Source organism: Crinia signifera, chromosome 1 (assembly GCF_055691185.1).
Source record: "Crinia signifera chromosome 1, ASM5569118v1, whole genome shotgun sequence".
Classification (NCBI taxonomy): Eukaryota; Metazoa; Chordata; class Amphibia; order Anura; family Myobatrachidae; genus Crinia; species Crinia signifera.
In genome coordinates, this window is record NC_139217.1 from 199,858,262 (window position 1) to 199,885,600 (window position 27,339).

A 27,339-nucleotide genomic window follows, 5' to 3' on the forward strand; every position below is an offset into this window, starting at 1 on the left:
TCCATTCCTCTATAACGCAGACTGTCACTCATCCTATCTCTTCCCCGTAGGGACCACTCATTCCTGACACCGTACCCACCTATATATAATTCTTTTCATCTTTATTTTATATCAACCTCTTTTTTGCGCATATCATATTTGGAATCACTCTCTATTTTTAGTTATTTATGTATTAATAGCTCAATTGGACCCTGGCATACACATGAGGAGATTTTTCTCCCAATTCACCAAGATACTTTAAATGGCATCATAGCTGCAGGATATATTAATTAGTTGCGGCAGCAACAACAGTATGAACCATGGACCTTGGGTCAGTCATCAGTGTCTGTCGACACACAATGTCATCATCTGACCATCCAATGTTACGCCATCATATATACTTACTATAGGGCTACATTCCCCTGTCTAATTGGAGACCCTGTAACCATCTACTATGGCATTAACAATTAGCCATACCAATGATTATGCGATTATACACTAACAGTGTTTTTTGTTGGAATAATTATGTCATTTCTTTTCTTTCTTGTGCATTAAATCTGTCCAATTATCGATCTACCAATTTCTGCCATGTGTAGACACACATTACATGCGATATAGTTAAACAGGGCGTTTTCCTTATTAACCAATTAAGATGTCAGCACCACGCCCGCATCAATTAGCATATGCATGAGCCAACAGGTATTTAAACGGTTACCTGGCACCACTCAGGTTGGTCCTGACGAAGCTAGTGGCGAAGCGTACGCCGACCGTACCTTCGTGGCTACCCCCCACTCCCCTTACCCATTGAATGCATTTCTGATCTGTCTAGCTTAATTAATAAAAAAATAATAAAAAAAATTTTTTAAGGTCCGTGTGTCTTAAATAGCACCAGAGTCAGCGAGGGAAGCGCAGTGCGTGACGCGTAGCACTGCGACCCCCTGACTTCTGAGGCATTGACTGGCCGCAAGGCACAATCGTGATCGAGCATTGTGCTCCTATGCCGCATATATGATTGCGCTCTAGCCGCTACTATCTGTACTCTGTGTCACATACACAGTTAACTATACGGAGACTTATTCCCTAATATACCGTACCTAATAAAGCTTATTTAAAAGACAGTTTCTCAGAACACTAATTGAAAGTGAATACATTACTAGTAAGGGAACGGGGGTCCCACGTCGCATGGATAAAGATATCCATTTTTACTACATGTTATGTGTATAATGTCTTGTGTCTGTTATATTTTCGCTACATTTTATCTATCTAATTAAATAAAGGTTACATTTTAAAACGTATTCTGTGGGTGCACCACACAGTGACATCCCGTTTCTGTCCCCATGAACTTCTGCTCTAATCAGCTGTCCAGTGGTAGCACACCCTCCAGACTTTATTGAGTTGTACTCCCAATACATACATGAGGGGCCGATACTTATGACGAAAACTTACCTCCTGTGCGATTGACATACCCATTTCCCCCTTCTCCCCTTCTATTGTTCCTCAGAAGATAGACTGAGGAAAAGGTTGTTATTTTAATCCGACTTATCCATTGCTGCCAAAATTACCCTTGATGCTGCTTTCAATGAGCACAACCTTTAAGGACCATTTGCTGAACTGACAATATACTTACTCAAGTTTGCGGCGACTGTGACAGCAGCTGAGAAAAGTGCGGTAATTAGATGTTTTTCCATCTGGATGCCTGGGCTGAAGTAACAGCGTGTGGCCAAGTCAGCTCCCAGCACAAGCTCCATCAACATCGGAGCCACGCTGGTTGTCAGCAGACCGGCCGCCACCCCCAGCACCACTGTGTCTGCTCCCGGTACTGGCTCCCCGTACATCGGAGCAACACCGGTGGTAGCGGACATCAAAGTAGGAGCATCACCACATCTATCTCCCTGCACAAGCCGGAAATATACTTATTAATTCTATCTGGAACATTGTCACAAGACGAAGCACTTGTAATAATACCCTCCCCATTAAGGAAACTATTTGGACATATAGGTCCAGTTGGAGCTCCCTGTATGAAACATTTCTAATTAATCAAATATTTGGGTCAGTTTTGAAGGCATAGTATTAATCATCAGGCTCTAAGTGGATAAAGTTGGATGTTATTAATTGATTATTTTAATTACTGTTTAAATGAATTGTATTTTTATACTGATTTAATTTTATCGTGTATATCTTAGATTTGATAAAAATTGGGTTTAAAATATGAATAAATAAAAGATCAACACAGTGCGCTCTCTTTTTCTTTTTTAAATTATGAACATGAAAGAAACATTGTTTAACATGAACCAGGTATACTGCAATGAGTACACCTTTTTTTTAGGATTGCCATTATTAAATTGTATTCATTATCCAAATAGTAAGATTACTAATTCAATTGCAAATAAATAATTTCAGAGCATATCAACGAGCGAGATGTCTGTAATGCTGTTGCCCCAGAAAAAGATGTTGATGGTTTTCACATAGTAAATATTGGAAGGCTTTGCCTGGATCAGTCATCGATTATCCCTGCCACTGCAGCAGCTGTTTGGGAAATTATTAAAAGAACAGGTAAGGAAAATATTGACTGGATAGATATACTTCTAAAAAATAATTTAAAACATTTGGAATTGCTTCAAGTGGGTTGTAAAGATTGGGAGGGGTAGAATGGCCACATAACTTCACTAGGACCTTGATGGCTAGCCTTGGCACTCCAGCTGTTGTTGAACTACACATCCCAGCATGCTCTGCTTCAGTTTTTCTATTTGGCCATGCTAAATCTGATGCAGGGCATGCTGGGATGTGTAGTTTAACAACAGCTGGAGTGTCAAGGTTAGCAGCTGGAGTGTCAAGGTTAGCCTTCAAGGCACTAGGAAGACCCGACAGCCACTATACAGTATATTGAGAGTGTTACAGGAGTAAAAATGTATTACTATTAGTAGTAGTATCTATCATGTGCTGCTAAAACATATCCATAAATCAATAAAGTTGTAAACTTTGCATCTTTATACTTTTGTCCTTAGGAATAGAAACATTTGGGAAAAATGTAGTAGTTGCTGGACGATCAAAGAATGTTGGGATGCCTATTTCAATGTTACTGCATTCAGATGGAAGGCATGAGAGGCCTGGGGGTAAGTGTCAAAGTGATGTCTTTACGAACATGTCAAAAGTAAAATTAGCTTTACTAACTGTGTAGTGGTCCATTGCACGTGGCAACTTCATCACTGTAATACTAATAAATGAAGCCTCTTCTATATGACGGAGCCTTTAATGGACCATCTAGAAATCAGTATTTATATACTGTGTGCACTGCAGTGTAAATGGGGAGTGTCTATCAAACTATTATTATAAAAATATCTTATGTTGCTTTTGTTTAAAACAAAAATGTGTATTTCAGGATATATCTTTTGTATGTATTACAGCATTAATACCGTGTGTGTGTGTATGTATGTATGTATGTATGTATGTATGTTGTGGGTCCCTGGCTGTGTGTGTGTGCCTCGCTGAAACAAGAACTGTCAGTTGTACATAGAACCATTTGAAGCATTGTCACCACCATTTTGTTTTTCCAAAACTCCATCTTGTTCAGAGCCTACCATAAACATAACCATACATAGACACCGGTGTTAAAAGTACCAGTGCTTAGTACCGTCATACAGAGAAAGAAGTGTGCAGTGCTGACAGCTAAGCTATGCTAAGTTTATTACAGAAAAGACAGCTACCTCCGCATGAGAATTGGCTAGCTTCTCATAAGGAATACTGAAAAACACTAATACAAAAATATGTGAAACACTGGTAATTATATAAAATATACAACTTAAACCCAATTTAAATTGGAAACTCATTTTGGGGGAGATTCTCTAAGCGAAAAATGCGGTAAAAACCCCATTATCGGGGTTTTTACCGCATTTTGGGATGCTGTAAGTATCCCCCGCCGGGTTACCGCGGCGGGGGGCATTGCCAGAAAAATCTGGCGATGCCCCATAGAAGCCAATGGGTTTCTACCGCAACCCTCTGCCGCCCCGCGCCGACCCCCCGCCGCCCCGCATCGCCCCCTCCCCCCTCACCTGTGACCTCCTCCCTGCACTGATCCTCTTCCGGGTGCAGGGAGGAGGAGAGCCCGGCGCAGCAGCATCAGCGCCGGGTGTGTGAGGGAGGGGGGAGCTGCCGGGACCTGCTGGGACCCGGCGACTCTCACCGCAAAGGACAGCTCTTAACGCAAGAGCTGTCCTTTGCCTTAATTATCGCATATGTTACAACATATGTGATAATTATAAATGCGATGGGCGGCGAAGGGGGGCGGAGATTCTTAGAGAATCTCCCCCTATGTTCTGTATGAACACACACAGATACATAGACATAGCATTTAAATGAAAACATTAAAAACCGTGGGACACATTCAGCCCGAAAAAAAGTTCTACTTTCAAGGACTACACATAATCTAGATATGTCAATGAAGGATAAATGGCACTCTGAGATGTGTGACAACCCTAGTGTGTAATGTGCATCATACTTTGGGTGAAATGTAATAAGATGAGAGATGCAGAAAGTGAGAGATTTGGTAAGAAATCTCCAGTTTTTTTTAAAAGTGGCAATCATTTACACTGCAAAATCAAACTAGTTTTGCAGTGTAAATGTTTGCCGCTTAAAAACCCCCCTGGAGATTTCTCATCAAATCTTTCATTTTCTGATTCTCTCATCCTAATAAATGTCACCCTTTGTATGGTATATATAATAGGGTCCAAGTTCCTGGAGTTCCGGTATTTAGGGGGTTATTTTGGTTCACTCTTTCTGACAAGTTCCTTCTTAGATGGACAAAACCATGTGCACTGCAGGTGGGGCAGATGTAACATGTGCAGAAAGAATTAGATTTGGGTGGGGTTTTACTTCAAAGTGAGATCTATATTGCAGTGTAAAAATAAAGCAGTCAGTATTTTCCCTGCACAGAAACAAAATAAGTCCCCCAAATCTAATTCTATCTGCACATTTTACATCTGCCCCCCTGCAGTGCACATAGTTTTGTCCATCTAAGAAGGAATTTGTCAGAAAGAGTGAACCAAAATAACCCCCTTAGTCGGGAAATGTTTGCATTTTTAAAGCGGCAATTATTTACAAGGCAAAACCTTGTATATGATTTCTGCTTTAAAAAATATGGCCATTCTGAGACCCTATTACATATACATCTTGGTCTCTAAAGGCTCTTCTTAATGTTCCAAAAATGGCAGAGGAGCAGAGAACCCATAAATACCCCCAATTCAAAGAGGACACCAGAGAAGTAAAGTGACATTTATATTGACTAATCTGGAACACTTTGTTAATGGGTACAATTTAAAGGAAATTTTTAATTGCAGAAAACCATGTGGATAACAATTTCTTTAATATTGTACGCTATACTTTGGCCGTTGCTATAGGCAGGTTCCGGTATAGGGGGTCGACAATGTCTAGGTTGATAGTCACTAGGTCGACCACTAACGGTCGACAATGACTATGTTGACACCTTAAAATGGTCTATATACCATAGGTCGACATTTCCAGAATGTCAACACAAGCCTAAAGTTGACATACGCATGGTCGACACTTGAAAGGTCGACATGAGTATTTCACGGTTTTGGTGGAACATCGTATACTGTAAGGGTTTCTTTCTGGTCCGTTTTCACAGACCAGAACATTTGCACAGGGACCAATGGTGGACGTATGTGCAGGGTCATTTCTGCGTCCCCATGTAAATGCTGGGCGTTCCCATGGTAACTGGGCCGTGACGTCAATGCTGGGGGCGGGCAGCTGACATTACCAGATGTCAGCTGCCCGCCCACTTCCTCCCGAGGGTGCACGCAAATCTAAGTGACCTAAGATTCACTTAGATATGCGTGCACTTTTCACATCAATGTTGTGGGTGTTCACCCATAGGCTGTGAATGGATGTTTATGTTAAACATCCATTTGCAGGCCTTGCATGCGAACACACGCTGCAAGGGGGGGGGGGGGGGGGAGGGGCGGTTTGCGAGTAAACTAGAACAACCCCTAAGTTTATTGCATCCACTCGCATGGCTCGCTGCGCTCCCCATACTTCGGGGACTATTATATTCGTACTTGTGTATTATCTGGGCGCCCGATTTTTTGATTGTATGCCTTAACTTAAGGCATACAATCAGATGCGATGGACCCGATTTTTGCGGAAAAATCGGGTCCATCGCATCGCATGCGATCAACGCAATTTTTACATTGGATCCAATGTTAAATGGTCCCTGAGACCCGATTTCGCATTGGGTCCAATGTTAAATGGCCCCCAGACCCCATAATGCCCCCCCACGCCACGATCAACGCCAACCCAAAGGGTTGCGAGCACAGCGAGCCCGCGAGGGGTGGTGGTACGCGTCCTCTGACCGTTTCATACCCCCATTATCCACGTCGGCGTGGAGTTGATCTTATATGGTGTGGCGAGCGCAGCGAGCCACCGTGCCCGAAGCGTGGCGAGTGCAGGGAGCCCCGCGAGGGGCCGCGCCATAGGAGCCCGAAGCGTGGCGAGCGCAGTGAGCCCCACGTGGGTACGCAGATTACTTAACATGTATTTTGGGTCCCCTCACAGGGCACGCTGCGCTCGTTGCGCTTGCCATACTTGGGGCTCGTATTCCGCGTCCCCTCACGGGGCTAGCTGCGCTCGCCACACTCCACGCCGACGTGGATAGTGGGGGTATGAAAAGGTCGGAGGACGCGTACCGCCGCCCCTTGCGGGCTAGCTGCGCTCGCCACACTTCGGGTTAGCGGTGATCGCGGCGTGGCGTTAACAATGTTGGGGCATTGTTAACCATCAGGGTGCTTAGACAATTAAAAATGGGGTCTGGGGGGCATTTAACATTGGACCCAATGTAAAAATCACGTCGATTGCATCGCATGCGATTTGGTTGTATGCGATGCGATCGACCCGATTTTTCCGACCCGATGAAAAAATCTGTTGCCCATATAATGCACAAGTACCTTATATTCTAACTCTATGCCCACTTGGTTAGTAAAGTATGAACTAAGTCGGTCTACACCAAGAAAAGTGGAAAACTCGTGTCAACCTTTTGAGTGTCGACATTGTCCAAGCTTGTGTTGACATTCTGTCAATGCTGGCCTATGGTATGTGGACTGTTTCCAGGTGTCAACCTAGTGACTGTCAACCTAGAGATTGCCGACTCATGGACCGCATACCATATTGGCAAAACTGAACAACCCCTAAGTTTATTGCATCCACTCGCATGGCTCGCTGCGCTCCCCATGCTTCGGGGACTATTATATTCGGTACTTGTGTATTATCTGGACGCCCGATTTTTTTGATTGTATGCGCTCGTCACACTTGGGGCTTGTGTTCTGCGTCCCCTCGCGGGGCTCGCTGCGCTCGCCACACTATATAACATCAACTCCACACCGACGTGGATAGTGGGGGTATGAAAAGGTCGGAGGACGCGTACCACCGCCCCTTGCGCGCTCGCTGCTGCGCCACGCTTCGGGTTGGCGGTGATTGCAGCATGGCGTTAACAATGTTGGGGCATTGTTAACCATCAGGGTGCTTAGACAATTAAAAATGGGGTCTGGGGGGCATTTAACATTGGACCCAATGTAAAAATCGCGCCGATCACATTGTATTGCATGCGATGCGATCGACCCGATTTTTCCGACCCGATGAAAAAATCGAGCGCCCAGATAATACACAAGTACCTTATAGTCTAACTCTATGCCCACTTGGTTAGTAAAGTATGAAATAAGTTGATCTACACCAAGAAAAGTGGAAAACTCGTGTCAACCTTTTAAGTGTCGACATTGTCCAAGCTTGTATCAACATTCTGTCAATGCTGGCCTATGGTATGTTGACTGTTTCCATGTCAACCTAGTGACTGTCAACCTAGAGACTGACAACTCATGGACCGCATACCATATTGGCAAAACTGCCTTGCCTTACTTTAATTAAGCTGTGCGATCTCTTTAATGCAGTATGCAAATACTATTATTAATAATAATAATAATAATAATACATTTACACTTCACAGTACTGCACTTTATTTCTAATAACTGTCACATGACTGAATGCACTACAGCAACACACACTGTGACCATACTACATACACCAGTGTAATATGTGCAACTACATAATCATCTGGTAATGCAGCATTTCAAGTATAATCACAAAATATAAAAAAATGACTTACCCCTGTAAATAATGCAGTATAAGGCAAACAACAGCCACAATAAATCTGCAAGTCCTGTAAGGATATCTAACATTTGCAGGATAAGTCCTGGTATAGAACATGTCGACTGGCCAGCTGTTGTGTTGGTGCACATAAAAGTGAGGGGTACAATGGGCCTTATTCTAGTTCACTCCTTCTGACAAAATCCTTCTTAGTGGGACAAAACCATGTGCACTGCAGGTGGGGCAGATGTAAAATGTGCAGAGAGAATTAGATTTGGGTGAATTATTTTGTTTCTGTGCAGGGTAAATACTGGTTGCTTTATTTTTACGCTGCAATATAGATCTCACTTTGAAGTAAAACCCCATCCAAATCGAATTCTCTCTGCACAAGTTACATCTGCCCCACCTGCAGTGCACATCGTTTTGTCCATCTAAGAAGGATTTTGTCAGAAAGAGTGAACTAGAATAAGGCCCTATGTAACTGTAAATTAGGTGGCTCAGTGTTGACTAAATATCAGGGTCATAGGTAGCTGGTGTGTGGGTGACACAGTCTCAGGTGTAGTCAGTGTAAGGGTGGTAGTTTGTTGAGTGGGGCAGGGGATCATGGCCTTAAGTGGGATCAGGGTGGTGAGTGACACAGGTACAGTCAGAGTAGTTGGGTGGTAGTGTGTGTGTGTGTGTGGGGGGGGTGGTATGGGGTCATGGCCTCAGGTGGGTTGGCAGGGTGGTTGGGGGATACAGCCTCAGGTGCAGTCAGAGTGTTGAGGTCACAGTTGAGGTCATGGTGGTAGGTGGTTGATGGCCATAGTCTTAGGTGCAGTTAGAGTGGTATGAGTGGAGTCAGGCAGGAGGTCATGGTCTTTGGTAGGTTCAGGGTGTTGGGTGGTTGGGGGACACAGCCTCAGCTGCAATGAGAGTTATAAGGGTGGAGTGTGGGTAGAAAGTCCTGGCTTTAGATTAGTGGTAAGGAAGACATGGCCCAAGGCATGGGTCATGTACCTCAGTTTACCCTCTGGTATTCAAAGCTTCTTATGAGCAGAGCTCTTTCTCTGTATCCTGAGGACAGCCTCCGGGTCAGAGTGCTGGTGCTTCCACTTCTCATTGCTTCACATGAGAGACACATGGCTTCATTGTCTGCTCCCCACTTGGGGCAGTGGGGCTCTTATGACTATGAGTGACTAAGCAAGGCTCCACCTGACTAATGCTGCTGTGACCAGGCAATGTGTGTGGATGGAGGCGGAATGCATTTTAACTACCACTACAACTGATGGAATGCAGTTCTGCCCCGTTCCTATGCAATTTAACACCTGATACCATTAATACAGTGTGATTACTTGATACTTCACAAATAATATGTGTAACAAACTGAAAATCAGATATTTGTGAGACTTCGGGTAACGTAGAATCAGCCTAAACTGGTTTTGCAGTGGGAATGATTGCTGCTTTAAAAAAAACTGGAGATTTCTTACCAAATCTCTCACTTTCTTAATCTCCCATCCTAATAAATTTGACCCCTAATTTCTCCCAAACCATAACTCCCAAATGCCTCTAAATCACACCTGACCAGTACACTACCGGCTAGGAAAAACATGTTGTATCCCCATTGCACACCGAGTGAGAAATAACTACATAATAATCAGATAATACAGAGATCTTGGTTGCATATATCTGCAGATATAGGGCTAAGCCCCCAGGCCGTACGTCAAGGCATCTCTGTCTCACTGGGGGTCCCTAATACTGGGTATTGGTCTGGGGTGTGGGCCCCCATCGTGCCGGCACCGGCTGATCACTCTAGGGCAGCAAACAAATGAAAATTAGTGGGGGTTAATAAGAAGAACATAAGTGCTATGTTAGGAGATGAAAGGTGTGATTAAAGGGTGTGGTACGGGACTCCTACAGTCGGGATCCCGACAGTCATTATCCCGACATCGGGATCCCGACTGGCCGGAGTCAGACAGCATGACGAGTGCAAAAAAGCCCCTTGCGAGCCACCTATTCTATTCTCCCTCTATGGGGGTCGTGGACCTCCACAAGGGAAAATAGCGGGTGGCTGTCGGGCACCCGGCTTTCTGCGTTTTGACAGTTGGGATCCCGACGTTGGCTAAATGACTGTCGGGATCCCTACTGTCGGGAACCCGTCCGGCACCCGTGATTAAAATGCAAAATATATATAATGTGATAGGAAAAATATAAGTGTTAATAAAATGTTAGGGTGTGCTGATCTGAAGCAATCCACCCATACCACCACAGGGGGCACCACACCCCCAAACCAATCCCATAAACGATAACAAATATGTCTGGGTCTAATAGCCCAGTGTAAGGCCACATGATTGACACATGAGTGGCACCTGAGTGACATCACAGTATGATTGAGCAGCTTGCCGACAAATGTGTTCTGCAGTACACTAATGGCAGCTATCTTGTTGTGGGTTCTAGAGCTTGTAGTCATTGTACAAATAGAAATTTTATATTAAGGTCATTTATGGCTGTAGTGTTTGGTCCTACTTGAAGTTTGTGAACAAATTTTGGTAAGACTGTTCTTTTCCCAAAGATGGCTTTAATATATAATCAAACCAAATCTCTCACTTTCTAATTCTCTCACGCTATTATATTTCACCCTTTATAAGTGAGTGATTCTCTCACCCTATTATATTTCACCCTTCATAAGTGAGAGATTTGGTTTGATTATACATGAAATACATCTTTGGGAAAATAATATAATTACAAATGTATAGCAATACATTTGTAATTATTATAAATGCTGTTAGATAACAGGTTTATATAAAACCAATAAATGTATTATAAGCAAGATTCTTAAAAAAAAAAACACAAGAAAAGAATGAATTGTACATATAAGGGGATTTTTGTAAAAACTTACCATTCTAACCCCTTTCTCTGAGTCCATACTGGTGACACAATTGTTGTATGTAAGGGATACACACTGCGCTGTCAATCAGGACAGTAATTAATAAAGGTAAGTATGATATATAACACGCCAAGCACAATGAAGGAGGACACGCTGTGATTAAATATAAAACATTTTTATAAAGACACAAATAATATGTTAAAGATCAAGGTAGGTAATAAACTAGAATTGGAGTATAATTAGCACAAATACACATATACATAAATAAAACACTTAAATCTGGACCAGTAAACACTTGAGTTAAAAAGGGCAGACTTGGTATATTTCCTGTGACAAAATTTGCTGGCGTCCCAGCTGGAATGATGAAGTGGTATCAATAAATGATGATAGTCCCCTCAGAAAAATACCGATAAAAGTACACACAGTTTAGGAGCCTTATAGCAGCAGGTAGGTTAGTAAGCCAAATAAACCTTGGTTAGCGAGTAGGCTGACACGCACAAAAGTTCATGCAGGTATTGGCATGTATAGCAGGTGGCTGGCGTCTTCGTGTTAGTATAGCAGATAGACACAGTTAGTATTAAGCCCAAGCTGCAGGAGTCACGTATTTGCGCTTAGAGTTGCGGGTATGGTAACACTCACTGAGTTTGAGGGTTGGTGTAACACCTCTGTAGGCTGCTTGGAGATCGTGTGCTGAGGGTATGCACGCTGACGGCGGCTTCCCGTGTGGTGATGGGCGCCAAACTGCTCATCGGTGGAAGCGGCGGACGTCCAGCCGGACGTAAGGACGGCAAAGATCTCTGGGGGTGAGGGTGAGGGCGGAAGTCTGTCACAAGTCTGCGGTTAACACTGGCGAAAGTGGGGCAACGCTTTTCGTCTCCCAAACAACTGGAGACTTTTTCACAGCTTGAAAAAGTCTCCAGTTGTTTGGGATACGAAACGCGTATCATCTCCTGATTAAAGTAAAAAGTACCTTAGCTAGAAACTTAGGAACTGTTCAAAGCACAGCCCTGTCTTTATGAAAAATCAAGAATGGGGACCTGCAAAATAAGGCCCCTAACTTCGAAACACGCCTAGCCGAAGCAATAGCAAACAAAAAGGCGAGTTTCCAAGAAACAAATTTAAGGTCGGCCAACCATAATGTTTTAAAAGGAGGCTTCCGTAATACAGACAAAACCAAAGACAAATCCCAAGGTGCCACCGGCTGCCTATATGGGGGTTTAATCCTCATGACTCCCTGCAAAAAAGGTCTGAACCTCAGGCAGCAAAGCCACCCTTTTCTGAAAGAAAATAGATAAAGCTGATAGCTGTACTTTTAAAGACTGCAGACTGAGTCCTGCTGAGAATCCATCCTGGAGAAATTCCAACAGCCTTGATACCTTGAACCTAGAGGTGTGCACTCTCTGATGCTCACACCACCTGATATAGATCTTTCAGTCTCAATGGTAATTAGCTGCGGACACAGACTTGCGAGCCCTGAGCCTAGTCTGGATGACCACTTCTGAAAACCCCTTCTTCCTCAACATGGAGGTTTCATAAGCCAGGCCATCAAATATAGACGATCTAGGTCCAGGTGTAGAAATGGGCCTTGTTTGAGTAAGTGCTGTCGAAGAGGAAGGGCCAGTCCGAAGCAATCAGAATGGTTTGCACATTCTGGGATCTGATTCTCTTCAACACCCAGGGAATCATGGGAAATGGAGGGAACATGTAGACAAGGTTGAAATGCCATGGGACTGTCATGGCATCCACTGCCCAAGCGGTCGGATCCCTGGTCCGAGAACGGAACCTTTGAACTTGACATTTTTTCCTGGACACCATCAGGTCTAACTCTGGGAGCCCCCAGCGAGACACTATCTTCTGAAAAACCTCCTTATGAAGCCTCCACTCTCTCCCTCCAGCAGCTCCTCCCTGCTGAGAAAATCTGCTTCTAAATTCTGGATCCCTGAAATGAACAGATCCAACAGAGCGGGAATGTTCACCTCTGCCCAGCAGAAAATCTTTGTGACCTCTAGCATGGCCATCCTGCTGCGAGTCCCGCCTTGATGATTTAAGTACGCCACAGCCATGGCATTGTCCGACTGTATACGGACTGGTGATCCCTTCAGAAGATCCTCCGCCAGAAGAAGGGTGTTCTAAATAGCACAAAGTTCCAAGAGGTTGATTGGAAGTCTGGATTCTTCCCTGGACCACAGATCCTGCAACCTCAGATGAAGGGCAACCGCCCCCCAGCCCCTGAGACTGGCATCGGTTGTAACAACCAGCCACTCCCACAAGCAAAGGGAGCGCCCCAACTGCAGAGTCTCCAGATCCATCCACCAGATCAGGGACTCCCTTGTCTCTCGAGACAGCAACAAAATCTCTTGCTTCATGGTCTTTGAATTCCCTGACCAACTTGAGAGAATGTTCCACTGAAAAATACTCAAGTGAATCCATGCAAACTGCAGCGTTTCAAAGGTTGCCACCATCTTGCCAAGTAGTCTTACCCCTTGCCAAACCATCGGATTGGGAGACTGTAGGCTTAACAGTACCAAGTGGTGAATGTCCATGGCCTTGGATTCCAGTAGAAACATTTGGTGTAAGTGTGTGTCCAAAATCACCCCCAGAAACTGCAGTCTCTGCGTGGGTGTCAAATGAGACTTCGGGAGGTTCAACAACCAACCCTGATCCTGAAAAAACATTGTCGCAATAGTCAGATGTTCTTGTAGTACCTCTGCAATAGTCAGATGTTCTTGTAGCCTTGAACAGCATGTCATCCAGGTAAGGAATAATTACTATCCCTTTCAACCGGAGGACTGCTTCCATGACCGCCATCACTTTTATGAAGACTCTCGGTGCTGTAGCCAGACCAAAAGGCAGAGCCTGAAATTGAAAATGCATTTCCCCTATTGCCAAACAGTAGCAGAGTCTGATGTTCCTTGAAAATAATTACATGCAAGTAAGCATCCTGGATGTCTACTGACGCAAGAAATTCTCCTGATTCTATGCTTAATAGCACTGACCGAAGAGATTCCATGCGAAAATGGTCCACCCATAGATGCAGGTTTAAAGATTTTAAATTTAGAATGGGCCTGAATGACCCGTTCGGCTTGGGGACCAGGAAAATAATTGAATACAATCCTTTCTTCCGTTCCTCCTGAGGTACCGGGACCACTACCCCTTTCTCTACAAGAGACGTTGCCTCCTCCAATAGAGCCCTGCGCATGCAAGCTTCTTGCGGTAAAGGAGTAGGGAGAAATATCCTTGGGGGGGGGGGAAGCTGAGATTTATCTTGTAACCCTGGGAAACAATGGAAAGAACCCAAGGATCCGAAGTGGAAAGTTTCCACTTGTCCCGAAACTGCAGGAGGCGACCCCGCACTTTGAGGCCAGACCCCCCACTTTGGACACATGTTTCTTAGCGAAAGCTCCGAAATGAGACCTGGAGGCCCTGCCCTTATTGGCTGGAAACATTCCTCTTCCTGTCTGTCCTCTATTAGAGCCCCCCCCCCCCCCCGAAAACAGGGAGGAAAGGATGGTTTAAAGGCCCCAAACTGGGATCCAGAATGTTTTGAAGTAGTGGTAAGAAAAGTTCTCTTCCCTCCTGTGGCCTGCTTTATAATGGAGTATCGCTCAGATCCAAAAGGAAGCTCTCCCTTAAAGGCCAGCACCCAAGCTTTTAGCCACAGAGCTCTTCTAGCAGAAATAGATGTGGCTGATACCTTTGAGGCCATCCTAGCCCCTTCTTCCCCAGCCTCAGAAATATATTCTGCAGCACACCTAAGTTTCTTAGCCAGTGTGAAAGCATCTGAATCAGGCTGAACTTGATTTCCTAAGGCCTCAGCACATTTAATCATGGCTTTGGCTACCCAAGCAGAAGCAATAATGGGGCGAAGAGTAAACCCGTCCCCTTCAAACACTGCCTTAAAGAAACCTTCCACCTTTTTGTCCATTGGATCTTTAAAGGCCGTACCCCTTGAACAGGCAGTGCCGTAGCCTTGGACAACCTAGCCACAGGTGCATCCACCAAAGGGACTTTTTCCCATAATATTACATGTTCCTCAGGCATTGGGTACATGTTAGCAAACCTCCTTGACATAATGAGCTTTTTATCATTACATTTCCATGCTTCACCTAACAAGGAAACCATGCCCTCATACGAGGGAAAAATCACTGTATCCCGGCGAACCTTCTTAAAGAAACAGTGTTTAGACACTTTGGCACCAGCCATGGCACCTGCCCCCTTGTTGCAGCAGGGGAGGAAGCTAAAACGGGCACCCTTTTCTTCCATATGCCGAGCCCCCTAGTGTTTCTCCTAACTCCAGTGCCTCCCCTTCTCTGTGGGATCACTTGGAGCTGTCCAGCAAAGCTGGACACCCTGTAATAAGCTTCACCTCCCTGGATGGAATTTCAGTTTATAAGCCCATCCAAGATGGCACCTGCCATCGCGGGGGGTCCATCCCCTAAGATCCCCCTAAGCAGGGAGCTGGTTCTGGACCCCCCAGGGCCCAGGAAACCTCTATTTTTATAGAGATAAGCTCTGTGCAGAGGGAGCAGCCTGCTTCCCTCTGCACACAGAGTGCTGACAGGATGCGCTTCTGTTAGCCTCTGCTGTGCTCTCAGTGTGTGAGAACTTCTAAAAGAAGTAACACACTGGATAAAGCCTGCATTTACTAGTATATTAATAAAATAAAAAATTCCTAGCTATTCAATCCAGAAATAATTCAAAAGAAACGGCTGCAGTATGCAGCCTGTCAGCACAGCACCCACTCCAGTGGGCACCTAAAAGGAACTGAAGTATCCTGGGATGCAGAAGGGAGGAGCCTGCCTCTCTCAAAGAAGTCAGCATAGGTGCCTTGCTCCGGCGGACCCTCCTACATCCCAAGGTTTAGGCTGTGTCACCAGGATGGACGAAAGAGAAATATTTTTCTCACATATTACAATCTATAGAAATACAAGTGCTTTCTGTTGTAATGATACAGGGAGAGGCTACCACAATTGTGTTACCTGAGTCTTACTATAATGTATAGGGCTAGATATCCCTGGGGCATTACTTTCCCTATTTGTCTAACTATGACCTAAATGCCCCACTCTAGAATTACAGAATGTTCACGTTGCCCCACTCTAGATTTACAGAATGTTCACGTAAGCCAGAACATCATAACGAGTACTTCCAGGGTCCTTTTGGTTTAGAACCACTGCTCTGTAGGAATACTGTGTACCAAAGCTAAATGCTGAATGTTTATGATTTTGTTGACATCTGAATTATTCTTTTTTAAGGTGATGCAACTGTGACAATCACACACAGATATACTCCGAAAGATCAATTGAAGAGCCACACTAAAAAAGCAGATATAATCATTGTGGCAGCAGGTAAATGCTTTACTTTTTTACATTGTTAACAAAAATACATTTTTTTTCCATTAAACTATCATCTCTATATTGGAGGTCATTCTGGTTGACATTTGAAATTCACAGCTTTGCATGTCATTTTAACGCCACCTGTCGCACGCATGTACGACCCCCCTGCATGGGGAATGCAAAAAATAGTATTTTTATTATATATACAAAAGGGGAAAAATTTCAGAAACCTATACTAACCTTATTTGACTGTTTAATGTGAGGTGAAGAAAAGGGGGGACGAAAAAAGTCTCACAGTTTGACTTGAGGCAAAAACGCAAAAAACCTGCCAACTATATAGGGCACAAGTGCCTGATTGCTATATGCAGCAATTCTAAGAGGGAACTATATAAGTGCAGATGAGAGCCGCTCAACTGTACATATGTATATAGAAACGGTGTAAATACTTTGTTTGATATGTTTTGCAAACTTTTACATATTCTTTTGACCAATGAGTAGACCCTGATCACTTGACACTAAGTGATAACACCCAGAACATCGATGGTGATATGTTTGTTGGGGTATATGATGGTCAACTATTTATGATTTATTAATTATCGGCAAAACACCGAATTATATCAAACGTTATTTTCCCAAACTATTATACCAGTATCAGCTTAAATTAATCTAAGTATTCGTAGGGTTTTTTGTATAAAATCCTTTTCACACAGCCTTTTAGATCTACAGATCTATTAGATAAACACTCACTCCCAAAAAATCCCATAAAAACCCCAAAAAATCTTAAAAGACCAAAATTCATATAAAAATATAAATTAAATACAAAAAAGCCATACATTTATTAAATAAAACACAAAAAATACATACTAATTGGGCACAGCAGATAAAAAAACAATTATTTTTTTTAAATAATTCAAATGTATTAACAGGATAGTTTCAATTTGGGGGATCTAGAGTGCACCCCACCCGAGTTTCTTTTTCTTATTTGTTGTAAGTATGATATGCCCGCAAGAACCCATCCAATGTACACACAAAATTTCCCAGAGGCATAGAATTGCCAAACAAAGGCAAGAATCAACCTATGGAAACTCTTACCTCTGTTGCCCCGTTCCAAGAGGACACATATGTGGCAAATGTTGAAAGCACCAGTTGGATAACCTGCCACACATAAGATGGACAAATATCATCCACTGCACAAGCAGAAGGTCCAAGCCTCCTAAAATGATCCCACTCAAAATGATACAGGGCATCATCAATGTCATTATGCATGCTGGGAACATGTTCAATGTAATATTGTTAACCAAGCATTTCAGAACGATACGCGATAAAATCCTGAGAACCAGGAGCAAAGTGGATTTCTGTCTATTAATGGAAAAAAAAACATTCCTAGATTATCACACCAAAAAATAACTTCTCGGTTTTTAGGATTATTGGACCCAGCTCAAGTGCCACCATTATCGGAAACACTTCTAAAAGAAGCATGTTTCCTACTAAACACTCTTGTATTCAATCTTCTAGCCACTGCACACCATCTACCATCAAATATATGCTCCAAAACAAGAAGCACCCGCTGCATCAGTAAATAATTGCAGAACATTATTTGTAATGGGCCTAGATTGCCACAGGCAAACCCCATTACATTTATGCAAAAAGCATCCCATATGGCCAAATCTCCGCAAATCTCCTGAGATAGATGGATACAATGATGTTTCCTCTAAATACCCACAGTTGCTCTTTCTAGTTCTCTACAAAAAAAACCTGCCCATAGGTATTACATGACAAGCAAAATTAAACAAGCCCAAAAGAGATTAAGCCTGCTTAAGCGTAAAGCTTGCCAGCTGCTAAAACAAACAACATTTTGTCATGGAAATGCCTAACTTCATCATCTGGGAGCCTGCAATGACCCAATAAGGTATCAATCTGAATACCAAGGTAGATCATGGACAGTGAACGACCTTCGGTCTTTTCTTTTGTTATGGGCACCACAGCTTAAGGGAATTAATTAATAATTCCTTACACCATCCCGATTTAGGTGGACCGATTAACAGAAAATCATCCAAATAATGGGTTACACCACATTCACCAGTAAACTCCTGCAAACACCATTGCAGGAATGTACTGAACTGTTCAAAATAAGCAAGATAAATGAAACAAGCCATAGGAAGACATCTGTCATGTTGTCCAGCTTGAAACCCATGAACCTAAAGGCTGGCGGGTGAAAGGGAACGAAACAGAAAGCTGATTCAACATCCAGCTTGCACATAGTGCCATGACCAAAGGATCGAATGATATCAAAAGCCAACAAAAAAGACAAATAAACCACTCGGCAATGCTCATCACCAATGGCATCATTAATGGATGCTCCTAAAGGGCAAGAAAGGTGCTGAATAAGCCTACATTTTCCAGGTACCTTTTTTAAACTACACCAATTGGAGAGAGAACCAAGTCAGGAATAGGAATTTCCTGAAAAGGACCCAACATTCTACCCAAAGTAACCTCCGACAAAGCCTTATTTAATTATTGACGGAAATTCCCACGCGGAACCTTGTTTAACTGTACCTGCTATTGGTAAAGTGAAACCCTCAGAAAAACCAGCGCAAAGAAATTCTGCATTGTCCAGACTAGGGTAATACTTCAGCCAAGGCAGGAGGACCCTTAACCTAAACGGGGTGTGAGCCCTATCCAACAACTGAGGCCCCTGGACTCTGACTTTGCTAGTTTGAGAATTTAGATAGCCTCTCACTGGCTAATAGTCTTTTGTGCAATCTTTAATTGCATGAGCGTCTCCGCATCTTATGCAGGCATGCCGATAGTGACATTTTGCACCATGATTCTATTGGCCATTATTAAAGGCAAAACATTTGCCATGACCGGCCCTAGGACCTTCCAATCTATACCCAAACGGATTAGACGCCGCCTGTTTATTCCAGCTTTTAACATCAGAAACCTCAGGCATCATCCCAGCCATTTGAGTAATTTTGACTTAAAACTACACATTCTTCTTTCCAAAGTCATAGACCTCGCGACCACATTGCTTACACCGAAATTCCTCATCATAGCTTATCCATGTGAAACCTTTATACTTAGAGAACAGATGATGAATCTAAAACTGGTAATGTACCAGATTCATATATATTCATCAGGTTTGGTCTCCAAGTAGCAAGCTGAAAAAAATCAGCATGCCCTTAATCAAATTATTATCCTTGCTGCTCGACCTTTCTTGCTCACAGCAACTAATGCTCTCCTATTGTCTCTGGTTAGGGCATTAGCCTTTCCTAATTCTATCTTGCACTCGTGGCCTTAAACCCTGTTTAATGGCAGTGTTGGCACAATGTACCGTATCTGATCCAACCAAGACCCTTGAAGAATCAGAACTAGGAGAACGATAGGACTGTCGCCTCCAGTGGCGGTTTTTAACAATGGGCTGCAGCCCCCCCCCCCCCAGGTGAAATCCATTACTGTAGTGAAGGAGGGAGGGGAGTTATTGTGGGGACAGATTTAGTGATTCCGGTGAGCGCAATTCAATGAAATGATGGTGCAGCCAGCTCTTGCAACAATAGAAGGTACACCACCTTCAAATGTACAATTGGAAAAAAATGGATGTGTTGCCAGAGCTAGGCGCAACCCCTTTCATTAAGATGTTTCAGACAACTTGAATTTAACAATAATTTATTGGTACAGTAAAAATAGATAAAAGACTTATACTTTGGTGAGGACTTCACCTAGATACCATGTATTTCATGCAATTTAACAATGTAGCATGGAGGTCTTGATCTCAGCAAAGTCAGAGGGTGCGGTGGGCTATACTTCAAATGGAAGGTCTGCGGCACCACCGCAGATGGCTTGCCTGGATCAAGGTCCCTGATGGTAAAGTGAAGCTTCACGGACACTTTACCTTCATCAGTGCAATAAGAGACACTTTTGCACTTTACAAGAAGGCACAGGACACTTTACCAAGGACGCACCAGCACTTTACCACATCAGGCATCTTCTTCTTACGTAACCAGTCAGCGTGTTGGAGGGAAACAATGTATTTTTCTCTTACCCAGTATAACCCTTACCTTCCATGCACATGAGTGGTATTCCTAAACTAATTCAACATCTGCCACTATATATATGTTTCTTATGTAACCTCATATGATGATGCAACACCTTAATGCTCTGAGCCTACAATAGTAGGGGTTTCACCTTTAAAATAGAAAAATCAGTGCCCAATAAAAAAACACTAAGGCTAAAAAACAAACTGATCCTTCACAAATCTTGTCGTTGTATGTCCACGTTAGTTATGTCTAAGCATGACATATTCCAAATGTGATGATAAATAGCAACTTGGTTAGCCACTTTATGTCCATTGGTAGCTACAAATGTAGCAGTCATTGTCACTGAAGTACTTGGTTTGTTAAATTGTCATTGTCTTTTTTAATATACAACATAAGGGTCAGGACTGAGCTCTGGCAGTTATACTGGCTTTTAGACCAGAATTCCTTGCTCGCATATCTGAAAGTTGTCTAACTTTGGGCCTTATTCTGATCTGAGCTCAGTACAAATTTGTTCTTAAAATGGGCAAAACCATGTGCACTGCAGGTGGAGCAGATGTAACCTGTGCAAAGAGAATTAAATTTGGGTGGGGTGTGCTGAAACTGAAATCTAAATTGCAGTGTAAAAATAATGCAGCCAGTATTTACCCTGCACAGAAACAAAATAACTCACACAAACCTAACTCTCTCTATACATGTTACATCTGCCCCACCTGTAGTGCACATGGTTTTGCCCATTGTAAGAACAAATTTGTACTGAGTTTAGATCAGAATAAGGCCCTTTAATTGTAATTAGGGGCCTAAATCAGTATGCATCACTATGTTTATTTTTGTGTATAATTTTATGTTATATTATTTTATGCACAATTTGGTGCTTACTGTATGTAATAGCGTCTGAGTTCCAGATAACAGCCAGACTTACAAGTCTGAATTTGTCTGGCATCACCACCATTCTCTAGCATTAACAAGGTTTTTGGTAACCCAAGCAAAAACATCAGCTTAGTGCTTTCATCACCATCCACACACCAATACCGCCTTTCCAGAACCACAGGTGAATGTGGTATCTTAGAAGTACAACACCAGCTGTTTGCATTAAGTTCAACAAGGATGCTATCTCAGAATTAAAATTAATTCTATGATAGACTCACGTGTGCCCCAAGATCTTGAAGCCCATCTGACATTTGCATTAAGTTCAACAAGGGTGGCTCTGTCAGAGTTATCTTTAATTTAATTAGACTCAGGAGCACACGCTAGATTCTGGAGCCCCTTGGCAGCTGTCTACTGGTATAGCAGGCCCTGTCTATTTGCAAAACCTGAAACATCAACGGCTACTTTCCGTTTAGTATGTCTAAAGGCCCCATACAGTAGAGCGATTCACATGCAATTTGGTCTTTTTCATGTGATTTTGGCGATCAATCGTATGAAAGTGTCAAAACTGCATGCGATTGACAGCAAGTCTGATGAGATAGCGGACAACTTCTCCAAGTGGAGAGGTTGCCTCAGTGTATGCCCAGCTTAAGGCTTTCACAAATATCTGGCTGGAAGTGGTCATCGCTGATGCCTTGGCACGTCTGCATTTTGACAAATACAACCAGAAAATGGCATGTTTATGCCCCTAAATGCTGGCTTCCTGGAATCAATTTGCGCATGTGTAATACAAGCAATATGTACGTCCAGTTGTTTGATAATTAGATGGATTGCAAATTCTCTAAATAGCAATCCATGCTGAATTAGGCTCTAAGAACAACATTTTTTGTGTATAATTTATATATTTTTATGCACAATTTGAGGCATATTTATATAATAGCATCTGGGTTCTCAGGAGGTGTAGGATTCCAGCCGATCTCTGACTTTTTTTTTTAAAGTGACAATCATTTAATTACCACTTGAAAAATAATGTCCGAATTTGCCTGGCATCCCGCCCTTCTGACGAACTCGGACGCTATTACACATGCCCCTTGGTAGACAATTGTTAAACATCTGTTTAATTATAATATATTAGAAATGTAATCTTATAATCATGTTTAACATTCATGTTCAATAGGTAAGGCACTTCCTATAAATTAATTTACTGGAACAAGGTTTTAGTTCACAGAGTTCTGTAAATGCTGTTGGAAACATGTTCCCAGGATCTGCCCAAGCCGTAAGTCAGATAAACTTGATATATGGGTTGTCTAGTGAAACCAAATTTGTTTTCATATATTCTTCCACTTGTGCCAGATATAAGTAGGTTTTTCCAATTACTTCATGTTTCAAGAGGAAATTCAAATAATTTAATTTATGATGTATCACATGGAACTAATAATTAGCATAAACGTAGGCCCTTATTCAGATCTGATCACAGTACAATTTTGTTCTCAAAATGGGCAAAATCAAGTGCACTGCAGGTGGGGCAGATGTAACATGCGCAGAGAGACAGGGGCGTAACTAGAACGTTGTGGGCCCCATAGCAAAATTTTGGAAGGGGCTCCCCACCATTATCACGAGTGAGAAAGAGTGTGTAAAGGAGAGACGGAGTGAGAGGGTGTAAGGCGAGAGAGAGTTAGAGCGAGTGTCGGGGAAAGATAGTGATGGAGAAGGGGAGAGAGAAAGGGGGAGAGACTGGGAGTGTAATGGAGAGGAAGGGGGAGATACAGGGAGTGATAGGGGGTGTAAGGAAGAGACAGGGAATGAAAGAGATGGAGAGGGGGTTAGAAAGTTGAGAGAGAAAAAGTAGTGGGGAGAAATAAATATTCCCCCCCTCTCAACAGGTCCATCCATCCATCCCTCCCACCCCAACCCCCTCTTTCCCTCTCACCGGACATCAGCGCCGGGTCTCCATGTTCAGCAGCACTTCTTTTGTACATTTTCAGCTCAGTCTCTCTCGTGCGCACTGCGCAGTTTCCTGACAGAGGCACAGGTATCCACTGCTCTCCAATGTGCCTCTCCAGCTTTTCCTAGCAGAGCGTCTCCTGTCAGAGGCACAGACAGCCCTGACTCTACGTTGTGCAGCGTCTCCTGCTACAGGCACATGCAGCTCCGTCTTTTCCGGATGCCACACGGCTCTACTGTGCCCCGGCTCTCCTTTGTGCTGGAGGTCCTGCCAGCAGCTCAGCTTGCTGTTCTCATGCGCACCTGGTCTCCACTGTGGAAGGGAGACACAGGACAGCGGCGCATCCACCGTCCGCACCACAGTATATAAAAAAAGTGTAGGAAAAAAATCAAAAAGGTGCAGGGACAGACTGCTGGAGCCTCGGGCCCCCCAAAGGCCCGGGCCCCATAGCAACTGCACCCCCTGCACCCTCGAGAGTTAGATTTGTGTGAGTTATTTTGTTTCTGTGCAGGTTAAATTCTGGCTGTATTATTTTTACACTGCAATTTAGATTTCAGTTTCAACACACCCCACCCAAATTTAACTCTCTCTTACATCTGCCCCACCTGCAGTGCAAATGATTTTGCCCATTTCGAGAACAAATTTGTACAGCAATCAGATCTGAATAAGGGCCATAATCCCTTGTAGCTGCTGCACAGAATTGAACGCTGACTTGATTGTGGACTAATGATGTGTACACATGGGCCAATTCGGCGGCCGACGATATTGACTTGATATCAGTAGCTGGCAGGGTGCAGGCATTGGCTAACAGGGAGGGAGGGACAGCATAGGGAAAGGGCAATCTTGCATTGTGCAGTATAACCCTTATTCTGAGATAGTAGAAATAGATTGTGCTGTACACTCTTATTTCTACTTTCTACTTTTTAAAATACTTCTGAAAGATAAAATGTTATCTATCGTAAAACATTTTATTATTCAGTCAAAGAAGTATTTAATTGATTATCGGCTGTAGAATATCTGTTTTATTAATTAAATGTTGAATGATATTTGTATTTACATAGATAATATGTGACTTTTTTGATTAAATGTCTAAGTTTAAATTTCAACCATTGCATTCTTTTGAATTAATATATAATTCAATACTTATGTTTGTCAATAATTGAGTATTTCAGTATACTCATTGGGAGCAGCATTACCTATGAGCTATGTAATGAATTTATTTTAATTGTATCTTATAATTGCGCCCAGGTTTGGTACTACAATTCATAATGTCTCCATCGTACCTACGTTTAAGGCTTAGAAAGACAGTGTACTGAAATATATATATATATATATATATATATTTATCGTTGTTATTTATATGCACTGGTTACTGTAGTCTACATAATGGATGGCGGATGATAGATCAACAGTCAAAAAGTTGACAGGTACAAAAGGTTGACAAGGTCCAAAAAGGTCGATGTGACTATGGTTGATACATGGACGGTAAACACATTTTTTTGGCAGTTTTCATGTTTTTTTCAACATTTGCTAAACTTACTATCCATATCACCATCAATTACCCTTATGCTGGGTACACACTAAAACTATTTGGATTGGATGCAAATCGTATGCAAATCGTGCAATCTGATTTGCATACAATTTGCATATGATTTGCATACAATTTGCATACGATCTGATCCCAATCCGATCCCATCTGTATTCAGATAAATGGATCTTATACAGATCCTACCTGCAGCAGGTAGGATCGGAATCGGATCCAGTTCGGATCCAACCAAACGATTTTGACCCAATCTGCAACCAATTTGCATCCAATTGGTCTGAATTGGATCCAGATTGATGGGATTGTGCCCAAATAGTTTTGGTGTGTACCCAGCAAGGCCCATAAGGGTACAGATTACTTTCTACTGATATGGGTCATATATCGTTAATCATTCAAAATGACGGGTGTTGATCATTTTATCGACCATAGTTAGGTCGACAGTCATAAGATCGACACTGTTGGGTTGACAGGTGGGAAGGTCGACAGGGTTCTAGGTCAACATGGGTAAAGGTCGACATGGGACACGGTCGACATGGGTTTAGGTCGACATGTGTTAGGTGGACATGGGTTAGGTCGACAGTTTTTTCACAGTTTTTTTTACCCCAATGTCGACACAGTTGACATGGACACAGTTGGAAATCAACTGCAGCGCCTCGCTTCGCTCACTATGCTTCGCTCACTATGCTTCGCTCACTATGCTTCGCTCACTATGCTTCAGGCACAGTGCCTCGCTGTGCTTGGCACACTATTTTATTCTCCCACCACGTCCTAGTGGATGGTAGGGCATGAAATACCACCTGTCAACACATGTCGGCTCAAAAAACAGTGAAAAAACCCATGTCGACCCATGTCGGTCCTGCTGCTGAACTGGAAGTAACTTTAATTAAGATGGCTGCCTAAGAGCGTTGCAGCTCAGCCAAATATGTTCCCGATATTTTATATATATATCTATTTTTCTGTACAGGTTCCATGTGTGATAACTGTACTGTCTCTGCTTATTGTTACCTACCTGGCAGTTGCAACGACCAGTGGCTGCCTAGGTGTTGTGCAGCTCGGCAGGTATATGTTCTCTGTTTGATAACTGTACTGTCTCTGCTTGTATTGCATCTGCTTGTATTCTTGCCTGCCTGACTGTTACGGCGACCAGTGGCGCAACAGCCAGGCAGGCATGCAGCTTGCCAAGTACATGTTCCTTGTGTGATAACTGTACTGTCTCTGCTTGTATTGTTGCCTGCCTTGCTGTTGCAGCAACCAGTGGCGCTGCTTATGGCTGCCTAGGCGCTGTGCTACCCAGCAAATAATATGTTCCCTATGTCTACAATCCCCAGGGCACATCTAGCGTATACCTGTATGTGTATGTATATCTGTACTGTTACCTAACCGGCTGTTGCACAGCATTCCAAATCTAATTCCTAGTATACGCAAGTATATCTGGCCAATAAAGCTGATTCTTATGCTGATCTTTCTCGAACACTTTGATGAGACCTGTCTCTGCAGTACTGGACGCACTACACAAGTTCTACATTGCTTCAAGTGAAATGTGAACTTTGTTTATAACAAATTATACTTTATAAACTCCAGTCTTGAGCCCCTTTCTGTCTGGGCCCCGGACTGGAGTCCCCACAGTCTTCCTCCTCCCCGGATGGCTGTCCTGTATAAAGTAAATACTTTACAGCAACCCATATGCAAATATTCATTATTGCTAATTTTGTGCCCTCCTATTTCTGTGAATAAAGTATTATAATCTAACTAATTGTATTTGTTTATTAGATAATTTACTTTAGTAATCCGAGTAAATGTGTGATTAAGCACAACAGAGAGCGTCTAGATATGCCAGGGCAAGATTGAGCAATAATCATTTCCAAACCGGAAACCGATGTCTAGCTATTCAAATCCGAAAAGACATGTTCTAAGATATGTATAAACCAAATTAGGATGTGTCCCAAAGAGGTGTGGATAACGTGCATGTGCTTGCCCATACAGTATTGTAAGAATATCTTACTTCCAATGATAGAAGCCACCCAAACCTGTATTTACAGTACTTTATATTGCATTTTGGTTTTCTCCGCTTATATACAATACAGTATTTGCTAGGGAAGTTACTAACTTCTGAAACTTTATTTACATTAACGGCATAGAAACAAAAAAGGTTACTCATGTAAGGTGCATGATTGATTATAAAATATTAATGAACAAATCATTTCTAAAGAGAAAATTTTTAAAAACTTGGTGAAATTAAATTCACACACTAGTATACAGTATACAGTGTAGTATGCATATTAAAACAAAAATCTAACCGGATGCTATCATTATCCTGACGCTCAGAATCCCAATGGATATCCGTATGCATTTTAAACCCAAAACTACCCCTCCAGCAGCCTAATACTTTGTCTGGGGGCTATTCAATTAGCCCCAATAACTGGCACTTATAAGGGATAATACCTCAGGTAACTGAAGCGCAACCTGCGAAAAACCGCCATCAGAGCTGCAATAACACATAGGATCGGGATCTTATCTGGGATTCCAAGTGATATTGCCTGAAAATGGGTAATTTACAGCTGATAAAAATAAGCTATAAAGGGATAGCCCGATAATGTTCATCTAAGATAACAGCCTATTTCTTC

The 27,339-nt window shown here is 42.8% G+C and overlaps 1 protein-coding gene across 1 annotated transcript in view; it reads left to right on the forward strand.

Annotated features, from left to right (window-relative positions):
• MTHFD2L (methylenetetrahydrofolate dehydrogenase (NADP+ dependent) 2 like) overlaps positions 1-27,339 on the forward strand; it is a 125,718-nt gene that overhangs the window by 79,284 nt on the left and 19,095 nt on the right. The window contains exons 5-7 of the mRNA XM_083158057.1: positions 2,380-2,532; positions 2,985-3,092; positions 16,246-16,338. Coding sequence (XP_083014183.1) covers positions 2,380-2,532; positions 2,985-3,092; positions 16,246-16,338 — 354 coding nt within the window. The remainder of the gene's footprint in view (positions 1-2,379; positions 2,533-2,984; positions 3,093-16,245; positions 16,339-27,339) is intronic.